The 17762-nt window shown below is 39.2% G+C and overlaps 1 protein-coding gene across 1 annotated transcript; it reads right to left on the bottom strand.

The window, feature by feature from the left end:
* LOC109851052 lies at positions 15350-16291 on the bottom strand. The gene is made up of 2 exons (XM_020421169.1): positions 15675-16291; positions 15350-15571 (listed from the first exon to the last, which is right to left on the bottom strand). Exons 1-2 carry the CDS (start codon positions 16041-16043, stop codon positions 15536-15538), a joined length of 405 nt encoding a protein of 134 aa, XP_020276758.1. The 5' UTR covers positions 16044-16291; the 3' UTR covers positions 15350-15535.

Here is a 17762-nt window from a genome sequence, read left to right as displayed (position 1 = left end):
GGGGCGTCACAGCGCGGCCGCGGGTCATCGTGGTCTGTCCCGCGCCCAAAGTTGTCCAGAATGTTCAAAACATGTTTTTTGCTGTTTTCACGGGATTTCTTCTATTCCAGAGGTTCCCAACTGCCTAGATATCATCTCCAAACGTGGTTACACAGTTTTCAACTGAGGATAAGGCCAAATCCATCGTTCTTATCTGAAAACCCCCCAAGTGAAGCCTATAAATACAGGCATTGGGGCTAATTTCACAGGGGCAGAATTTTATCAAGAGGGCGAGGTGCTGCTGGATTGAGGAGTCAAAGGAGCACGAATTTACAACGAAGGAAAGTCAGATCCCGGCGAACTTCAGCATAAAGAGGAAGGCTTTCAAATGATCTAAACCCGTATTTCCCTTCGTCCATTCCTTGAAACTAGGTTTGGTCTTAATCTCAAGAAGCGTTACTGATTTCGCTTGGTCGATTTTAGTGCTTCAAGTGAATACTTCCTTGGTGAAGTAGGAGCTCCGTTAATTTTCTGACAACCGAATCTGATCCGCGGCAGTCCATGGATATCAACATCCCCGGCACAGGCGAAGACCCCACGCAAACAAGAGTTGATAAACAGTTCTTGTGTTTATTTTCTAGAAAGTTATAATATTTATTTTTGTTGCTTGAATTCATTGTAAACGATCAAAGTTGTAATGAATTTGATAATGAAGACTACTTTCGGCGAAAACAAACCCGCGACCACAGTTGGAGCCGGCAGCCTTTCTGCGAAGGCTGATGTGTCGTAACCTCGGATCCTCATCCCGGTTAAAGAAGAGGTCGAATATGAGTTTGATCAGCAGAAGTACGAGGAGTACTTATCCCCCTCCTCCAGATCCGCCTCTCCTCGCAGATGCAGGAAGACCTCCTCCAAGAAAGCTCGCTGGACTTCGGGTTTGAAGATCCAAAAAGAAGATCTCCTCACCGTTGCTACACTTGAGCCTCGCAACGCCCCTCTGGCCACCAACGAGGCTGTAGCCGCAGATCTGGACCCTTCCTCCATCAAGGAGTCGATCGCTGAAGGCGCGCCAACTCTATCAAAGAGGGCACGCCAAAGGCAACGCCAGCGACTTACGCGCCAACTTGCTAAGGCTTTGGATCCAGTTGACGGGATTCGCTACGAAGCGGATCTAAAATCCAGAAGGCGCCAACCACCACAATAGCGAACGAACAACCCCTCCTCCTTCAAACCAGCAAAGAATGAATGAGTCCGCATCAAAAGGACCCGCTTAACTCTTCAGGAGCGAATTCAGAAATGTCGTGTATTGCTTGCGCATGCAAGAATTCTTGTGCAAGAAGTCGAAAAATTGCAGGAGGAAGAAGTGGAAAAGAAGTCACCAAGACTGCACAAAGTATGGAGGCCAAAGTCGAAGACGGCGGCCGAAAAGATCAAAAAATGTGGGTCACTCAAGTCTGGCCCTCCAAGCCGTGGGTCACTTAAGTCTGACCCTCAAAGTCGCGGGTCACTCAAGTGTGACCCTCCAAGTCGCGGGTCACTCAAGTCCGACCCTCCTAGCCGTGGGTCACTCAAGTCTGACCCTCTAAGCCATGGGTCACTCAAGTCTGACCCTCCCAGCCGCAGGTCACTCAAGTCTGACCCGCCTAACCACGGGTCATCAAGGTCTGATCCGCACCCGGGCTAAGACATGAGACATTCTGCACCTATTTTTCCGATTCCATCGAGTTCTGCCCCTACTTCAATTGAACCCGCGCCTCTAGTAGATCTTTGCAACAACATGGATTTGTCCCGATTTAAGATAAAGATCATGGATCGTCTTGGTCCGTCGCATGCGGATCGAGGCAAAGCCTCGGTTAAAGAATGCTTGGGCCCATTGAACGAATCTCGAGCGGTTTATCAGGCTGGGGGTCATAATTATCCTCCTAAGCAGTGGAAGAGATCGCATGATGGGAAAATCCCTATAACTGATCATGTTAGATTGCGTGTCTAAGTCCAGGAGCTTATCGAGATCCCACGCTCACGAAAACGTAGCCTCAAACATGTGACTCCCGAAGACGCTAACAAAGCGTTGAATTCCTAGAGGAAAACGTACTTGTCTAACGACAATGTTATATCTGGGGGGTCATACCAACACACGATGGGTTACTCCGGTCATCAGACCGATGAGTTGTACTATCGGACTGGGGGTACGAACAAGTCTCGAAAAAGTAGTAACCGAGAAATGGACTCTCATTGTCCGTGTGCTAAAATTATCAGGGAAGTATTATCAGTGTGTAGCTTCCCTAAGATCGCTCCACAGAGGGTCTCGGTATTCCAAAGGCTTTCCTCTGAAGCGTTAAAAACCAAGCCAATGTGTTTCCGCAAGAAACAATCAGCCGTTCAAGATGACAAACTTCCAGAAATCATAATTAACATGACTGATAAGGGAAAGTCGACTCGACCTTCTAGTTCTGACCCCCCTCGTATCGCATCATCTAACTCGGCTACTCGTAGGGACTACTAGACGTAGGGACTATCAGAGGATGAATAGAGGATAATCCTCGGATGATGAAGCATCAGATGCTAACTCTGCAGTCGCTTCTGACAATATGGTATCCAGCCCAGAACAATCCTGCGAGGCATTTATGATCAACACCGAGCAAATGGCTAAAATCATTGAGGATGCGTTGGCTAAGCAAAAAGAGAACTTCAAGTTCGAATTGGAAATTGCCATGATGCGGATGAAGGAGGAGCATGACCAACAGATTTGGGCTCTGTCCAATTAACTTGGTGAATCCAGCCGTCGTAACATTGCTAACTAAGTAGGTAGCGATTCAGATGTGGGTGAACATCTCAATGCTGATAACCCTCCCGTTGACCAGAATGCTGGGGGTGGTCTCACTGAAGACAACGACGCTGGAGGTGGTCCCATTAAAGATGACAATGTCAGGGGTGGTTGCGTTATTCCTCTTAAAAATCGTCTAAAGCATGATACAGATGAGGACGAGAAGATGAAAGACCTTGAGAGCAAAATCAACACTTTGATGTCTGCTCGAGAGGTGAAGAAGATCGGTATTCCGTGTCCTTACCCAAGAGAGCGGGAGTTGATCCCGTATTCGGCGAAGTTCAACCTGATTAATTTCACGTCGTTTGATGGGAAGGGTTCACCCACTCAGCGCCGGATCTACTTCAAGTCCCACTTGGGCATAATCTCCGGCAATGAAGCATTGATGGTCCGATCATTCGTTAGCACCCTTCGCAGACCTGCCTTCGATTGGTACCGCCGCCTCAAGCCTAGAAGCATCAACAGCTGGGACGATCTGGATAACCTGTTCCTCACTCACTTCTTTGATGATGACGCCGAGGTGTTAATCAAGACACTCTTCGATGAGAAACAGGAATACGACGAGATGGTCGATGATTTCATCAAGCGCTTTCGGAATAAGGCGATGAACTGCCGAGATCCGATCACAGAGGACTTCATCCTCCAAACATGTCACAACAACCTCTCTTTGGACTGTTAGAAGTTATGGGAGTAGCACCGTCTAACACCTGGAAAGAGTTGAAAGTGCACGGAGAGCAGGCCGAACGCTTCCTCAGAATGAAGAAAGCCGAGAGAAGCCAACCGAAGGCTAACCCTCCAAATTCAAGCTTCATCTCCTGTGGTAAAGGAAAGGCCCCTGCAGCTGCTGTTGATGCTAATCAGACGTCACAATAGAAATCCCGGAGACAGCAAAAGACTTCGGATCCGAGACTCCAAAAAGAGTACTCTTTCAAGGACGAAGACGTTCCAGCCATTTTTGAATCCCTCCTCGAGAATAACAAGATCAAGCTACCACCTATCGCAAATCAGGAGGAAGCTGACAATACTACGGATCCAAAGTATTGTGCGTACCACAGGAGGATCCTTCATCCTACCAAGGCTTGCTTTGCTCTCAAAAATAGCATCCAAACCTTGGTTAAAGCTGGCATTATAACGTTAAATTAAGCCGAATGAAGACTCCGATAAGTATAAGAGTATAAATTGCTCCTTCCGATACTCCAAAGAGTATACGAGTATAAACTATTTCTCAATCTTCCAACTGAAATATGAGGTTAAACTACTCCCTCATACTCCAACATGTATATGAGTCTAAACTGTTTCCTATCTTTGACGGAAAGTTCCTAGAGAATTTTTATACATAATATTCTTAAGGATAACCCAATCATAAAACCGAGCATAATGTTAGACCCAGTTTCGCGAAGGAAGCTGGGGGTGGATGATTCATGTAACGGGAAGTTCTCGAAAGAATTCTATATAGTGTATTCTTAGGGATAACCCGGTCACTATAAGAAGATGATGAATAAAAAACTCCCACTCAAACTCCCGCTACGTCTGTGCACTCAACACTCCCATTGTTAGAGTCCAGACATAGTACTCGGAATTTTAATCTCCTGATCATTGACAATTATCAAACCCCTCAGTGTTCAGTACTTGTCACTTAACACCAGGAACCCCCTTTTTGAGTGATTTGTATGAATCAATACTCCCACTATAATTTGTACTCCCACTCTCACTGTTCACTTGGTCAAACCTTCTTATAGTTAGAACAACAACCAAAATCTCCTCTCGATTCCTTCCATGAATGAGAGGTCCACTTTCAAATCGAGCGATCAAACATTCCTACAGTTAGGGTCGTCTCAAACCTCCCACTTGGTCAAACCTTCCTACAGTTAGGGCCATAACTAAAATCTCCTCTTGATTCCTTCCATGAACGAGAGGTTCACTTTAAAATCGAGCGATCAAACCTTCTTACGGTTAGGGTCGTCTCAAACCTCCCACCTGGTCAAACCTTCCTACAGTTAGGACCACAATCAAGATCTCCTCTCGATTCCTTCCATGAACGAGAGGTCCACTTTTAAATCGAACGATCAAACCTTCCTACAGTTAGGGTCGTCTCAAACCTCCCACTTGGTTGAACCTTCATACAGTTAGAGCCAAAACAGCAATTCACTCTCGATAAACAAGAAACTCACCTTTAGTTCGGTAATCAAACCTTCCGACAGTTAGGATTATCCTAATCTTTTCGATTCTCGGAGTGGAGATCCCACTCTTAGTTTCACCTTCCCGGATTCTGAAAATGGAGATCCTACTTTGAGTTTCCTTTGGCAACTAAAGATAGAATATAAAATTCTTCCTCTTCAGATTTGGGAGATAGAATATAAAATTCTCTCTCCCGCATCGGGTTCGTCTTTGCCCCAAGAGAAGACACAGTATTTCAATATTATAATTCTAAAATCCGTGCTTCACATGCACGGGGAATTTTATCCTGAATCCTAAGTAGGGATAAGTCAACGCCCAACACGCATTGTCGGTTTAGTCTTTCACCAAGTGAAAAAGATACCAGAATCCAAATCTGGAGAATTTTATCCTGAAGCCTAAGTAGGGATAAGTTAACGCCTAACACGTATTGTCGGTTTAGTCTTTTATCGATTGAAGAATACACCAGAATCCAAATCTGGATAATTTTATCCCGAAACCTAAGTAGGGATAAGTCAGCGTCTAACATGCATTGTTGGTTAGTCCTTGATCGTAAAAAGGACAATAGCCCGCATATTCGATATTGTGGCAGGTTGTTATTAATAACACCATAATTTGTGCTTTACACGCACAGGGAACTTTATCTCGAAGCCTAAGTAAGGATAAGTCAACGCCTAATATGTGTTGCCAGTTTAGTCTTTCACCGATTGAAGAAGACACCAGAATCTAAGTTTGGGGAATTTTATCTTGAAGCCTAAGTAGGGATAAGTCAGCGCCTAACACGCGTTACTGGTTAGTCCTTGACCGTAAAAATGACAAAAACCTACATATTCGATATTATGGCAGGTAGTTATTAATAACACCATAATTCGTGCCTTACACGCACGGGGAATTTTATCCTGAATCCTAAGTAGGGATAAGTCAGTGCCTAACACGCGTTGCCAGTTAGTCCTTGACCGTAAAAAGGACAAAAGCCTACATATTCGACATTGTGGCAGGCCGTTATTAATAACGCCAAAATCCGTGCCTTACACGCACGGGAAACTTTATCTTGACTCCTAAATAGAGATAAACCTACGCCTAACACGCGTTATCGGTTTAGTCTTTCGCCGAGTGAAAAAGACACCAGAATCCGAGTCTGGGGATTTTTATCTCAAATCCTAAGAAGGGATAAGTCAGCGCCTAACACGCATTGCCGAGTAGTCTATTCCTATAAGAAAGACGAAGTCTACGTATTTAATATCGTAGCACTAAAAGAGTTAACTCTTTTAGCACAATGTCACATGCGGAACAGACTTAAATAATCTGCATGCAAGCCCGATTCAAACGGTAATCGGTAAAGGCACGTCAAATTCGTTGAAGGATTAGGGTTTGCCAAAAAATCCTAAGTCTACGTCTAACACACGTCGTCGGCTAGTCTATTCCAGTGAGAAAGATGAAGTCTACGTATTCAATATCGTAGCACTAAGGGAGTTACCTCTCTTAGCATAACGTTACATGCAGAACGGACTTAAACAATCTGCATGCTAGCCCGACTTAAACGGTAGTCGGTAAAGGCTCATTAAACCCATTGATGGCTGGGGGTTTGCCAAAAATCCTATAAGTGTGAGAGTCATTGACGCACCAGCTTCATTAGTGGGTCTCGTGACTTGATGATCCAATAACTTCAAGATAAGATCCATACATGCAGATGAATCAGCTTTAATAGTTGGTCCTACAGCCCTGACATTTGGGACCGCCATGCTCCAGTGCCTTAAGAGCTTAAACTATGTAGACTCCAGCAAATATACGAGTATAAACTGTGTTAACGCTGGTCAACATGCTACAGTAAAGGTTGATGCCTGTCAACGCATCAGCAATCTCGCCAAAATAAGGTAAAGGATGATTCCAGGGAGTTCAATTACATTCAGATATGAATTACTGATGAAGATAATCAGTTCAAAGTCATCTCAATGACACGAGCTAAGTTCAGAAACTTACACACTAATTTTAGTTCAAGACTTCAACAACGGTCAGACGATAAACGTAATGCCGGAAGAACTTCATCTATTCGACAAAATACTGAGTAGATTGAAGACTGAAGAAGTTAAGAATTGAAGCCATTCACAAGTCCTTCTACGCGATCTCCTCAGCAAAATACTGAAGAGATTGAAAACAAGGCATATCTTATCCAATGCATTCTAGACTCCAATATAAAAGAATGAGTCTGAAATACTTTGGAGGGAGTATCTGTAGGTATCTAAAAATACCTATAGGAATCCGCACGCAGCTCGAGACGAAGAGAAGATGATGAATATCATCATCCGAGTCAAGAAGGATTATCCGAGTGGTCCGGGCTTGTCAATCAACCCCCAAAGTGCCTGACGGGCTTGTCGGTCAGCCGCAAAGTGCCCAACAGGCTTGTCAGTCAGCTCGCGTGCATCAGTCAGCTCCAAGTGACCAAACGTGCTTGTCAGTCAGCTCGTGAGCGTCGATCAGCTCCAAGTGACCAAACGTGCTCGTCAGTCAGCTCGCGCGCGTCGGTCAGCTCCAAGTGACCGAACGCGCTCGTCAGTCAGCTCGCGCGCGTCGGTCAGCTCCAAGTGACCGAACGCACTCGTCAGTCAGCTCGCGCGCGTCGGTCAGCTCCAAGTGACCGAACGCGCTCGTCAGTCAGCTCGCGCGCGTCGATCAGCTCCTAGTGACCAAACGCGCTCGTCAATCAGCTCGCGCACGTCGATCAGCTCCAAGTGACCGTACGCGCTCGTCAGTCAGCTCGCGCACATCGGTCAGCTCCAAGTGACCAAACGCGCTCATCAGTCAGCTCGCGTACGTTGGTCAGCTCCAAGTGACCGAATGCGCTCGTCAGTCAGCTCGCGCTCATCAATCAGCGAAGCGTACAACTCAACAAGACTACCAAATATACAAATTAGCAAAAAGTACAAGTCCAGGAAAGTCGGGAAGCACCGAAAGAACTCAAACAAGGCTCGGAACTTGTGTGGCGCACGGGTCACCTCTTGGTGACCCGCGGCTGCGCGCTGGTCACCTCGTGGTGACCCACGCACGCGCGAGTCACTGTGGTCTGTCTCGCGCCCAAAGTTGTCCAGAACGTCCAAAACGCGTTTTTTGTTGTTTTCACAGGATTTCTTCTATTCCAGAGGTTCCCAACTACCTAGATATCATCTCCAAATGTGGTTATACGATTGTCAACTAAGGATAAGACAAAATCCATCATTCTTATCTGAAAATCCCCCAACCGAAGCCTATAAATACAGTCCTAGGGGCTTATTTCACAGGGGCGGGAACTTTATCAAGAGGACGACGTGCTGCTGGATTGAGGAGTCAAAGGAGCACGAATTTACAGCGAAGGCAAGTCAGATCCCGGCGAACTTCAGCATAAAGAGGAAGGCTTTCGAAGGAATTGAACCCGTATTTCCCCCCGTCTGTTCCTTGAGATTAGGCTTGGTCTTAATCTCGAGAAGAGTTACTGATTTTGCTTGGTCGATTTCAGTGCTTCAAGCGAATACTTCCCTGGTGAAGTAGGAGCTCCGTCAATTTTCTGACAACTGGATCTGATCCGCGACAGTCCACGGATATCAACATCCCCGACATAGGCGAAGACCCTACGCAAGCAAGAGTTGATAAACAGTTCTTGTGTTTATTTTCTAGAAAGTTGTAATCTTTATTTTTGTTGTTTGAATTCATTGTAAACGATCAAAGTTGTAATGAATTCGATAATTAAGACTACTTTCGACGAAAACAACACCTAAACAGTTTCCTTTTTGGGATAATCCAAGATTAAGCTTTTAAATTAACAGTATCTGTATATGGATTTTGCTTGGTCGATTTCAGTGCTTCAAGCGAATACTTCCCTGGTGAAGTAGGAGCTCCGTCAATTTTCTGACAACTGGATCTGATCCGCGACAGTCCACGGATATCAACATCCCCGACATAGGCGAAGACCCTACGCAAGCAAGAGTTGATAAACAGTTCTTGTGTTTATTTTCTAGAAAGTTGTAATCTTTATTTTTGTTGTTTGAATTCATTGTAAACGATCAAAGTTGTAATGAATTCGATAATTAAGACTACTTTCGACGAAAACAACACCTAAACAGTTTCCTTTTTGGGATAATCCAAGATTAAGCTTTTAAATTAACAGTATCTGTATATGGAAACAAATAAACCTAATAGGATCAGGTTAATAAAGATCCGGACTACCAAAAAAACTAGAAGATACCCAACAAAAAATTAATGGAAATTAATAAAAATGGCTAAAAAAGTGATTTTTCTTAGGACCAGGAGTATTTTCGTAATTTTGGTCATGCCAATGGAAGTGACTGAAAATTTCGAAAATACCCCTAAAGGAACGATAAAAGCTTATTTTTTAAGGACTGGGAGGTATGTTTGTGTTTTGAGGTCACATCAAAAGCAACGTGATACATTAGACTTGAAGACGTTAATTTTGGCGGTCAAAGCGATAAATCTCAAGAGTTTCAGTGGAGCATAATAAGTATAAGGGGTTATGTGAGGAACCACTCAAAGTTTAGTGGTTATGCGGTATTACAACAATTAAGGGGTTTATGCAAAACCCCAAAGTTTGGGAGTTTGCTGAATCTACCCGAGCTTTCTTTTCTTTCTTTTCCACAAGGACTCTCGTTACCAAAAAAAAAACAACATAAAGATTGTGTTAGCTAGAGCGAGGAATGTTGGCAGTCATGTACGGCAGGTATCTACTGTAAATAGGCTACAATAAAGTCAAAGAAGAAGCAAAAATATCAGGAACAAGTACATGGTAAGTAAGTAGGCTACAATTATGGAGAAGAAGTTTTAAGCAAACAAATATAAGGAAACAAGTCAGTCGAAATCTAGCAAGCACAATTCAAACTGCAGTAAAAAATTGCAATCTTTAACTAACTAGGGACCACATTAATCCTAATCCTAAGCCCAAATAAGGTCTATGACCTCCCCCATAAAAATAGCTCAAAGCAAAGAAGTCTTTAATCACACTTAGGAAACAAGATTCAAAATCCTAGGCCCATTAGGACTACTATTTCGCTTCATATAAACTTTATAAATTAACCACCTGATCCAACAACACGAAGCATATATAGCTGACAATAGCCGAAAAGTTGAAAACCAAAATCCATACTGCTCTCTTCTAAATGTTGGGTCCTTTTGTTTTGATGATGATTTACAAATAATTTACTTCTAATATTGTTTGTCTATTGTTTGTATTTTGTATTTATTATAGGCAAATAATATGTTGAAGGTTGGATGGAATTGCGCCATAACGATCATATCAAATGGAGGTTGGCGGAAATAGTGGAGTGAAGCAATGCAATTCAAGTTAAAGATTCAAGTTCAAACTTCATCCGTAAGGGCTCGTTTGGTATGCGGGAATGAGTGAGAATGGAATGCAATTCCAACTCTTTTTTCCCGCGTACCAAACACGAAGTATTTTTAGATGTTAGAATTGAAATTCCCACTTCTTATCAATTCTCACTTTATGTGGGAATTGTCATTCCCAACCATTTAACATGAAATTGATACTCCCACTTAAGTGTGAGTAAAAATAATCAAATAAATTCTAATTATACCCTCCTTAAAAGATACAAATAGATATAAATTCTCATATAAAAAATATTTTTATAAAAAAATAACTTATCTTAAGCTACTAGTACAAATATATAAATAAATATAAGCATGAATATAACTTGCCCAAGTTCCAATATACAAACATCGTTCCTAAGTAAATTTATATCAGTGACCTTACCATAGTTCCAATATATGGTGATATTATTTTTTAATAAATATCTGATATTGTTCATTCGTTCGTAAGAAGTATATTAACGCGGACCTTGCCTTAGTTCCAATATCTTTTAATAAACTCAATATACTTTGGAGTGAAACTAGTTTATCATTTTGCAATTTCAAAACTAATATTTTGATACTTTGATGGCTGTCCAATTATTTTGCTCGTACTATTTTATGGATATTTTGATTAGAATTTGGATATTTCTAATAATTTATCGAAATTGATAGTTTATGCATATAAAATTTTAAACTATAGATACTATCGTTTATATTAATTTTGACATGGATGATAAATTGCACTATTTTCCCTTTATTTTCCCCCCGAACATGAAATCTCAAAAAAAATTATCAGGAGATGTTGTGAAGAGTGCCCAATTATATAAAATATCTCTTATAAGGTCTTCTCTTCACTAACGCACAATGAAGTTAGTAACATTAGCTGCTCGTACAAATAATAGACATGTAGCACTAGAAGTTAGAAAAGTAAATTTATAATTATTTATAATTAAAAATAATTTCTATAAAAATTATTTTTTAATTTGAAAGCCAAAAGTCCGAAATTGTTGCCGAAACGGTGTGCCAAAATATAACTATTACATGCAAATTTATTTCTCTAAGAAAAAAATATCATTTCTATAAAACTTATTTTTCTAAAAAAATAAATTATTTAGTCATTTTTAAAATATTTTAATTTTTTTTAAATTTTGTGTTTTGGTAAGGGCATTATTAGAAAACTAAATTTTATTCTCACTTGTGAACAAATGATACCAAACATGAGAATAAGAATAAGATTGTCATTCCCGTTTCATTATTTAAACGCGTCCAAACATGAGAATGAGAATGTGCATTCCATTCCCACATCTATTCCATTCCATTCCTACCTTCTTTCTATTCTCACTTGACTCCATTTCCGCGTACCAAACGAGGCGTAAGTTTACCAAGAAGAGCTTCAATGAAGATCTATCAATCTTGGGTAATTTAGTTTTAGGTTTATACTTGTGTGTAGATGCTTTAAGCTCATATATTAATCACACACACGTATTTGTTGATTTTGTTGATTTTATCAAAAAATTGGTGTTTTTATAAAAATATTGTTTTATTTATTTATAGACTTCAATATCAGTTTATACATACTTTATTAAGTCTATAAAATCACTTTATAAAGTTTTAAAACATGGTTTAGTCAAAATGACAAAAAAAAACAAGTGTTGTTGTATTTTCATGTTTTAGACTATTTTATAAAACGATGGTATTTTACAAATATGAAGTACAATTCTAAAAAAAAAAATTTGTAACATGTTCATTAACATGTTTATAAATATTTTCCAAAGTTTAGTTTTACTGTTTAAATCAGGATGGATATTGGTTATTAGTCGACTGGTAAGTCAACTGATTAATCCAGTCGACTAGCCAGTCGATTGATAAAAGTACCTGCAATCTTTATTTTCTCTCTGTTTTGTTTTGGTCGATTGATGTGTCGACTGATGTCTAGTTTTGTACAATTTCTAGATTTTTAGTTTTTAACTAGTTTACAAAATAAATTATTTCTCTCAAATAGGAAGTTATATTTACAAAATTCTTTCTCTAGAATGTACATATATATGTTTAGAAACATCCATCAAAATTTCATGATTTTTGGAGTTGTTTTACTATGTCAAATTGATTTTACAAAATCAGGTGCTTCAGCAGTTTTTAGAATCTGGAATATCTATGTTCAAATAATTATTTCTCTCAACTGGGAAGTGATATTTCATAAATTCTTTCTCTCACATGTTTATAAACATGTCTAGATTATTTCCTAAAAAACTTATGATTTTTGGATTTGATTTATTATTTTTAATTAATTTTGCAAAGCTATATATGCAAAATTCCAGAACTCTGAAACTGTCTGTTTTTCTTCTGGTCGACTGACCAATCGACTGATGAGGTCATCAGTCGATTGATGAATAGTATCAATCGACCGATGACATCATAACGGCTAGTTTTTTCAATTTTTTGTATTTCTGTTATTTTATCTTTTTGCTTGGTTTTCTTGGGTTTTTAGGCTTTGTCTTATGATCCTATATATACCCCTTGCCCTCTAATTTCTGAGAACCACCAAGAGAAAAGTTTTAAAGAGTTTTACAAGTTTGTTTAAGAGTTTATAAGTGTGTTTAAGAGTTTGTTTTGTGAAGATATTTTCATAAGGGCTTGAGGAGATAATCTTTGGTGTTTAAGCTTCAATTCATCTCCCTCTCTCTCTTGTCATCTATTAGAGAAGTTTTCTAAACTCTTTTCTAACTATCTTTTTGTTTTGATTATAATTTCTATTAGCTAGAATTACATTGAGTTTAGTTGTGATTTATCTCATTGTTCACACACAACCTATTAAGCTTATAGTATTTCATACATAGTATAATTTGGGGTTGTGGGATTGTGACATTGAGAGTGAGCTTACACTTAGATCTCATCTTGTATTAGAGAACAAACATTGTATTTGTGCCTTCATTGTGAGATACACTTTGTAATATATTTATACACTGAGAGGAGTGTGTGGTGAGAGACGGGGTTATCCCAAGAGGAGTGGGGTAGGTGGTAATGTCTAAAGGTAGGTTGTAATTCCTAACACTTGAGGGAGACACAGACTAGAGACCAACACTTAGAGGGTGTAAATTATGATTGCAAGAGTGTGAGATTGTAAAGTTTTCGGTAAACTAAAAAATCGAGTGTGTAGAGAAGTTCCAGCTTCCAAACCGGGTGTGTCATGATAGTGGAGATCTCCTCGTGGAGAGGAGCGGAGACATAGGTCGTGGGGACCGAACACCGTAAACATGTCGTTTGTTTGTGATTGTATTGGCGCACTTATTTTTATGTTTATATCTTGTATCGCCTTTATATATTGCTTGTTGTTTATATTGCTCACTATCTAGTTTAGATTGTTTACCTTTGTGTTATTTTTATATCCTTGCACATATATTGTTCATATCTCATTTGCTAGGATATATTTGTTAATAAAGTTTTTAATTAGCATTAAATCGGATTAGATTAGCATAAACCCTATTCATCCCCCTCTAGGGTACTTTCACAAAAATCCAATAGAAGCACTCAGAAACATCGAAAACCAACTGCCAACATACAGCCACAAACGTTGTGGCGAAAAACTCAGTAGCGGGCACTCGGAGGTCACCAGAAGAAGCACAGAGTCGAGGGTCAAGAAGAGGCGGCAGCAGCAACGAGGGAACCGTTGAGTACGTGCAGTGGACAACGAGCACTCTGTTGTGCGCAGCGAAAATTTCGGCAGCACCTCTGGTGCTCGACTAGAGAGTAGATATCAACTAAATCCATGTTTCACAAAGAAAACAAGAACCGAAAGTAAAATATCAACAAAGTGAGATATCAGCTGATACGGGTGTATCTTCTTTTCGGAACTTAGCGATCCTCATGGGAGCTTGAGGATAGATGATTCTCATGTGATACGGGTGTATCTTCTTTTCGGAACTTAGCGATCCTCATGGGAGCTTGAGGATAGATGATTCTCATGGTAACTTGAGAATAGAGGGGATGGGAGCTTGAGGATAGATGATTCTCATGGTAACTTGAGAATAGAGGGGTAAAACAACACAGTGGAATACAGGTTGAAGCGTAGAACGAGACGGCGAATTGAAGAATCGAAGCATCCAGTTTTCAGCCCGTAAGTCGACTCATATATGTACATGAGTTGACTCATCAGGTTGAGTCAACTCATGCCTGTCATGAGTCGACTCACGAAACCCAGCCATTTTGTTAAAAGTTTTTGACGAGTTGACTCACCTCATCATGAGTCGACTCACCTCATCATGAGTCGACTCACTTGGCATGAGTCGACTCATGCATGTTTATGAATCGACTCATCGATGGTTTCCTGGTTCGTTTAGGTTTCTGTTTGTACGAATTCCTATAGAGTTTGGGCTTGGTTATTTACCACTTTGCCATCCACATTGTTACACCTATATAACGGATTGTTTTAGGGTTTTTAAAAAGGAGAAAGCAATCAAGAGAGATTAGATTGTATTTGAGAATTGAGAGGGATTATTCTTTAATTCTAGTGAGATTATGAGAGATTATAAACTATTTTATTCTTATAATCTAGAGAAGGTATTTTCCTTCCCCACCACTGAATTGTTTTTGTGTTCTTGTTATTTTCTTCTCAACCCACCTTTGATAATTCTGTGATTAAAGGCGCTCGCACGATGACTCTTATCAAGTTGGTATTAGAGCGATCAAATCCTGTGAAGGGGGCATCCTGCGTACGTTCCTGACTTGATCGCAATACAAAAAGCTAGGCGAGATCCTTATTTCATTGGAAGGAGTCTAGAAATTTAATTCTATCATTTTCAATTTCTAGCCTCTCAATTTTAGACCTTAGTTGTTTATTTTCAATGTCTAGATCTCCTATCATTTCATCTTTTAGAGCAAGAGAAGATTGTAGTTGCTCAAACTTAGAATCACAAGAAACATGTAGTTTTTTGAAAGAAGAGTATTCTTTTGCCACTCTTTGAAATTCAATGTTTAATTCTTCTAATGTGGTTTCTAGTTCACATTACATAAAAAATGATTCACTTTCGGTTTTGGATTATACATCATCTTCATGAGCCATGAAACAAATGTTTAGGTCATGAAGAGCAATCTTGGTACCCTCATCATCGCTATACGAATCACTTGGTTTGAATTCATCCCATCCGGCGTACATAGCCTTCTTCTTATTGTACTTCAAGTACTTCTCCTTAAGCTTGGGATAATCCTTAGCTAAGTGTCTCGGTTCATTGCATTCGAAGCATTTACCTATACGAGAATGAAATTTGTTGTTAGATCGATTCTTAAAAAATTTATTCATTTTAATTAATCTTGATATCCTTCTAAAGAGGTGTGCCACTTCTCTAGAGACCTCAACTTTACTATCCGAGGAGGATGAGTCATCAATTGCTCCTTTGAGCGCAATAGTTTTTATTTTTTGAGATGGTTCCTCTGTTGCCTTTGGGGGCACTTCCTCCTTCTCCTTGATCTTCTTCTCATGGACCTTGAGCTTACTGATGAGACCATCAAGAGTAAGTGTTGTAAGATCATGAGCTTCCTCGATAGCCGTAGCTTTGGGCTCCCACACCGGCGTCAAAGAACGAAGAATTTTGTAGTTCATCTCTTGGTTCGTCAACACCTTATCAAGGCCATGCAATTCATTTTTGATGTTAGTAAATTGAGAAAACATAGCATCAATAGATTCATTTGGAAGCATTTTAAACAATTCATAATCATGCATGAGGCCACTAATTTTGGACTCCTTAACTTTGGGGGTTCCTTCATGAGTGATGCACAATTTTTCCTAAATTTCGTATGCGGTTGCACATGTGGAAACCCTATTGTATTCATTGGGGGTTAGTCTACAAATTAAGGCATTCATGGCCTTTATATTAAGGTTTGGTTTAAGCCTCTCACCATCGTGTTAGACCCTAAATGGGGGGTGATTAGGGTCTTATGCTAATCTAATCCGATTAAATGCCAATTAAAATCAATTAATAAGTTATCCTAGCAAGTATGAAATACAACAAGAATATAAGCTAGGATAAGCAATATGAACAATGAGATATATCCTATATGATAGAAATATATGCAAGGATATATAAACAATAAGATATATCCTAACAAAGAGATATAGACAATGTATGTGCAAGGATATAAAACTAACACAAGGGTAAACAATATGAACTAGATAGTGGATCATATAAATAATGAGCTAATGACAATGGCGACAAGAAATATAAACACTTCTCTACAATGGATGAGAACTCAATTACGCACAACTCAATGTTACAATCTCTCACAACCCTAATATACTATGTATGCAAATACAATAAGCTCATGTGGGTGTGTGTAACAATGAGATAATATAATCAAATCTAAACTCAATATAAAAACTAGCTTTAAAGAAAGATAATCAAATAACTAAGCAAATGTAAAGCTAGATAAGAGTTTAGAAAACTTCTCAATAGATCAAGAGGTGGAGGGAGAATAGTTGGAAGCTCAAACTTCAATAGATGATCTCCTCAAGCTCTTGTGGAATTTTCTTCACAAACAAACTCTTGAAACAAACTTAAAAACCCTTCAACAAACTTGTAAAACTCTTTTTAAAACTCTCTTAAACATCCATAAGAAACAATGAAAGTTGAGGGCTTTTTATAGCCTCTTAAACCAGCCACAAACCCCCAAAAACCGAAAATATCAAAAACTAGCCGTTACTAGCCGTTATAGGCTGAAAAGACCAAAATACCCCAAAATCTAGCATTCTGGAAATTTGCGTATCTAGCTTTATAAAATCAATTAAAAATAGTAAATCAGATCCAAAAATTATGAAATTTTGTGATAAGGTTATAGACATGTATAATGACATGTTAGAGAAATAATTTCTGAAAAAACATCTCCCAGTTGAGAGAAATAAATATTTGAACATAGATATACAGTTTCTAAAAATCTGCTGACATACACGATTTTGTAAAATCAATTGGGCACAGTAAATCAACTCCAAAAATAGTAAAATTTTGAGGGAAGTTTCTAAACATATAGATAAACATGTCAAAAAAGAATTTCTTGAATATCACTTCCTATTTATAAAAAATAATCTGTTTTGTAAAACATACACGAACATGCACGAACGAAAAACATGATTTTGTAAATTCAATTAAACGTAACAAATCAATTTCAAACTTGATGAAACTTTGGGAAATGTTTGCAAATGTGATTTTGAACATGTTACAAAAAAGAATTTTCCAATTTGCATTTCCCAATTGTGGAATCTCATTATTTTGCCAAATCATATAAGTATGGACTTGTAAAAGCTTGATCTTGACAAAATGAGTTTAAACAAAGTTTTGAAAACTTTCTAATATATTTATAAACTTGATAAAAGATATAAAATAATACCGTTAAGTCTATAATTCAAAACGACGATAAACCAAACCAAATGTGTGTGATATTGAGCTTG

This window comes from Asparagus officinalis, chromosome 7, assembly GCF_001876935.1.
Source record: "Asparagus officinalis chromosome 7, Aspof.V1, whole genome shotgun sequence".
NCBI classification, from domain to species: Eukaryota; Viridiplantae; Streptophyta; class Magnoliopsida; order Asparagales; family Asparagaceae; genus Asparagus; species Asparagus officinalis.
The sequence above is the reverse complement of the archived record's forward strand: the minus strand, read 5'-3'. Positions and strand labels throughout refer to the sequence as shown.

Excerpts from the sequence above, each read along its gene's own strand:
- LOC109851052 (XM_020421169.1), bottom strand. The coding sequence starts at position 16,043 with ATGCATGATTATGAATTGTTTAAAATGCTTCCAAATGAATCTATTGAT. Across the intron at positions 15,572-15,674 it reads CCTCGGATAGTAAAGTTGAG|GTAAATGCTTCGAATGCAAT; the intron begins GTCTCTAGAGAA and ends ATTCTCGTATAG.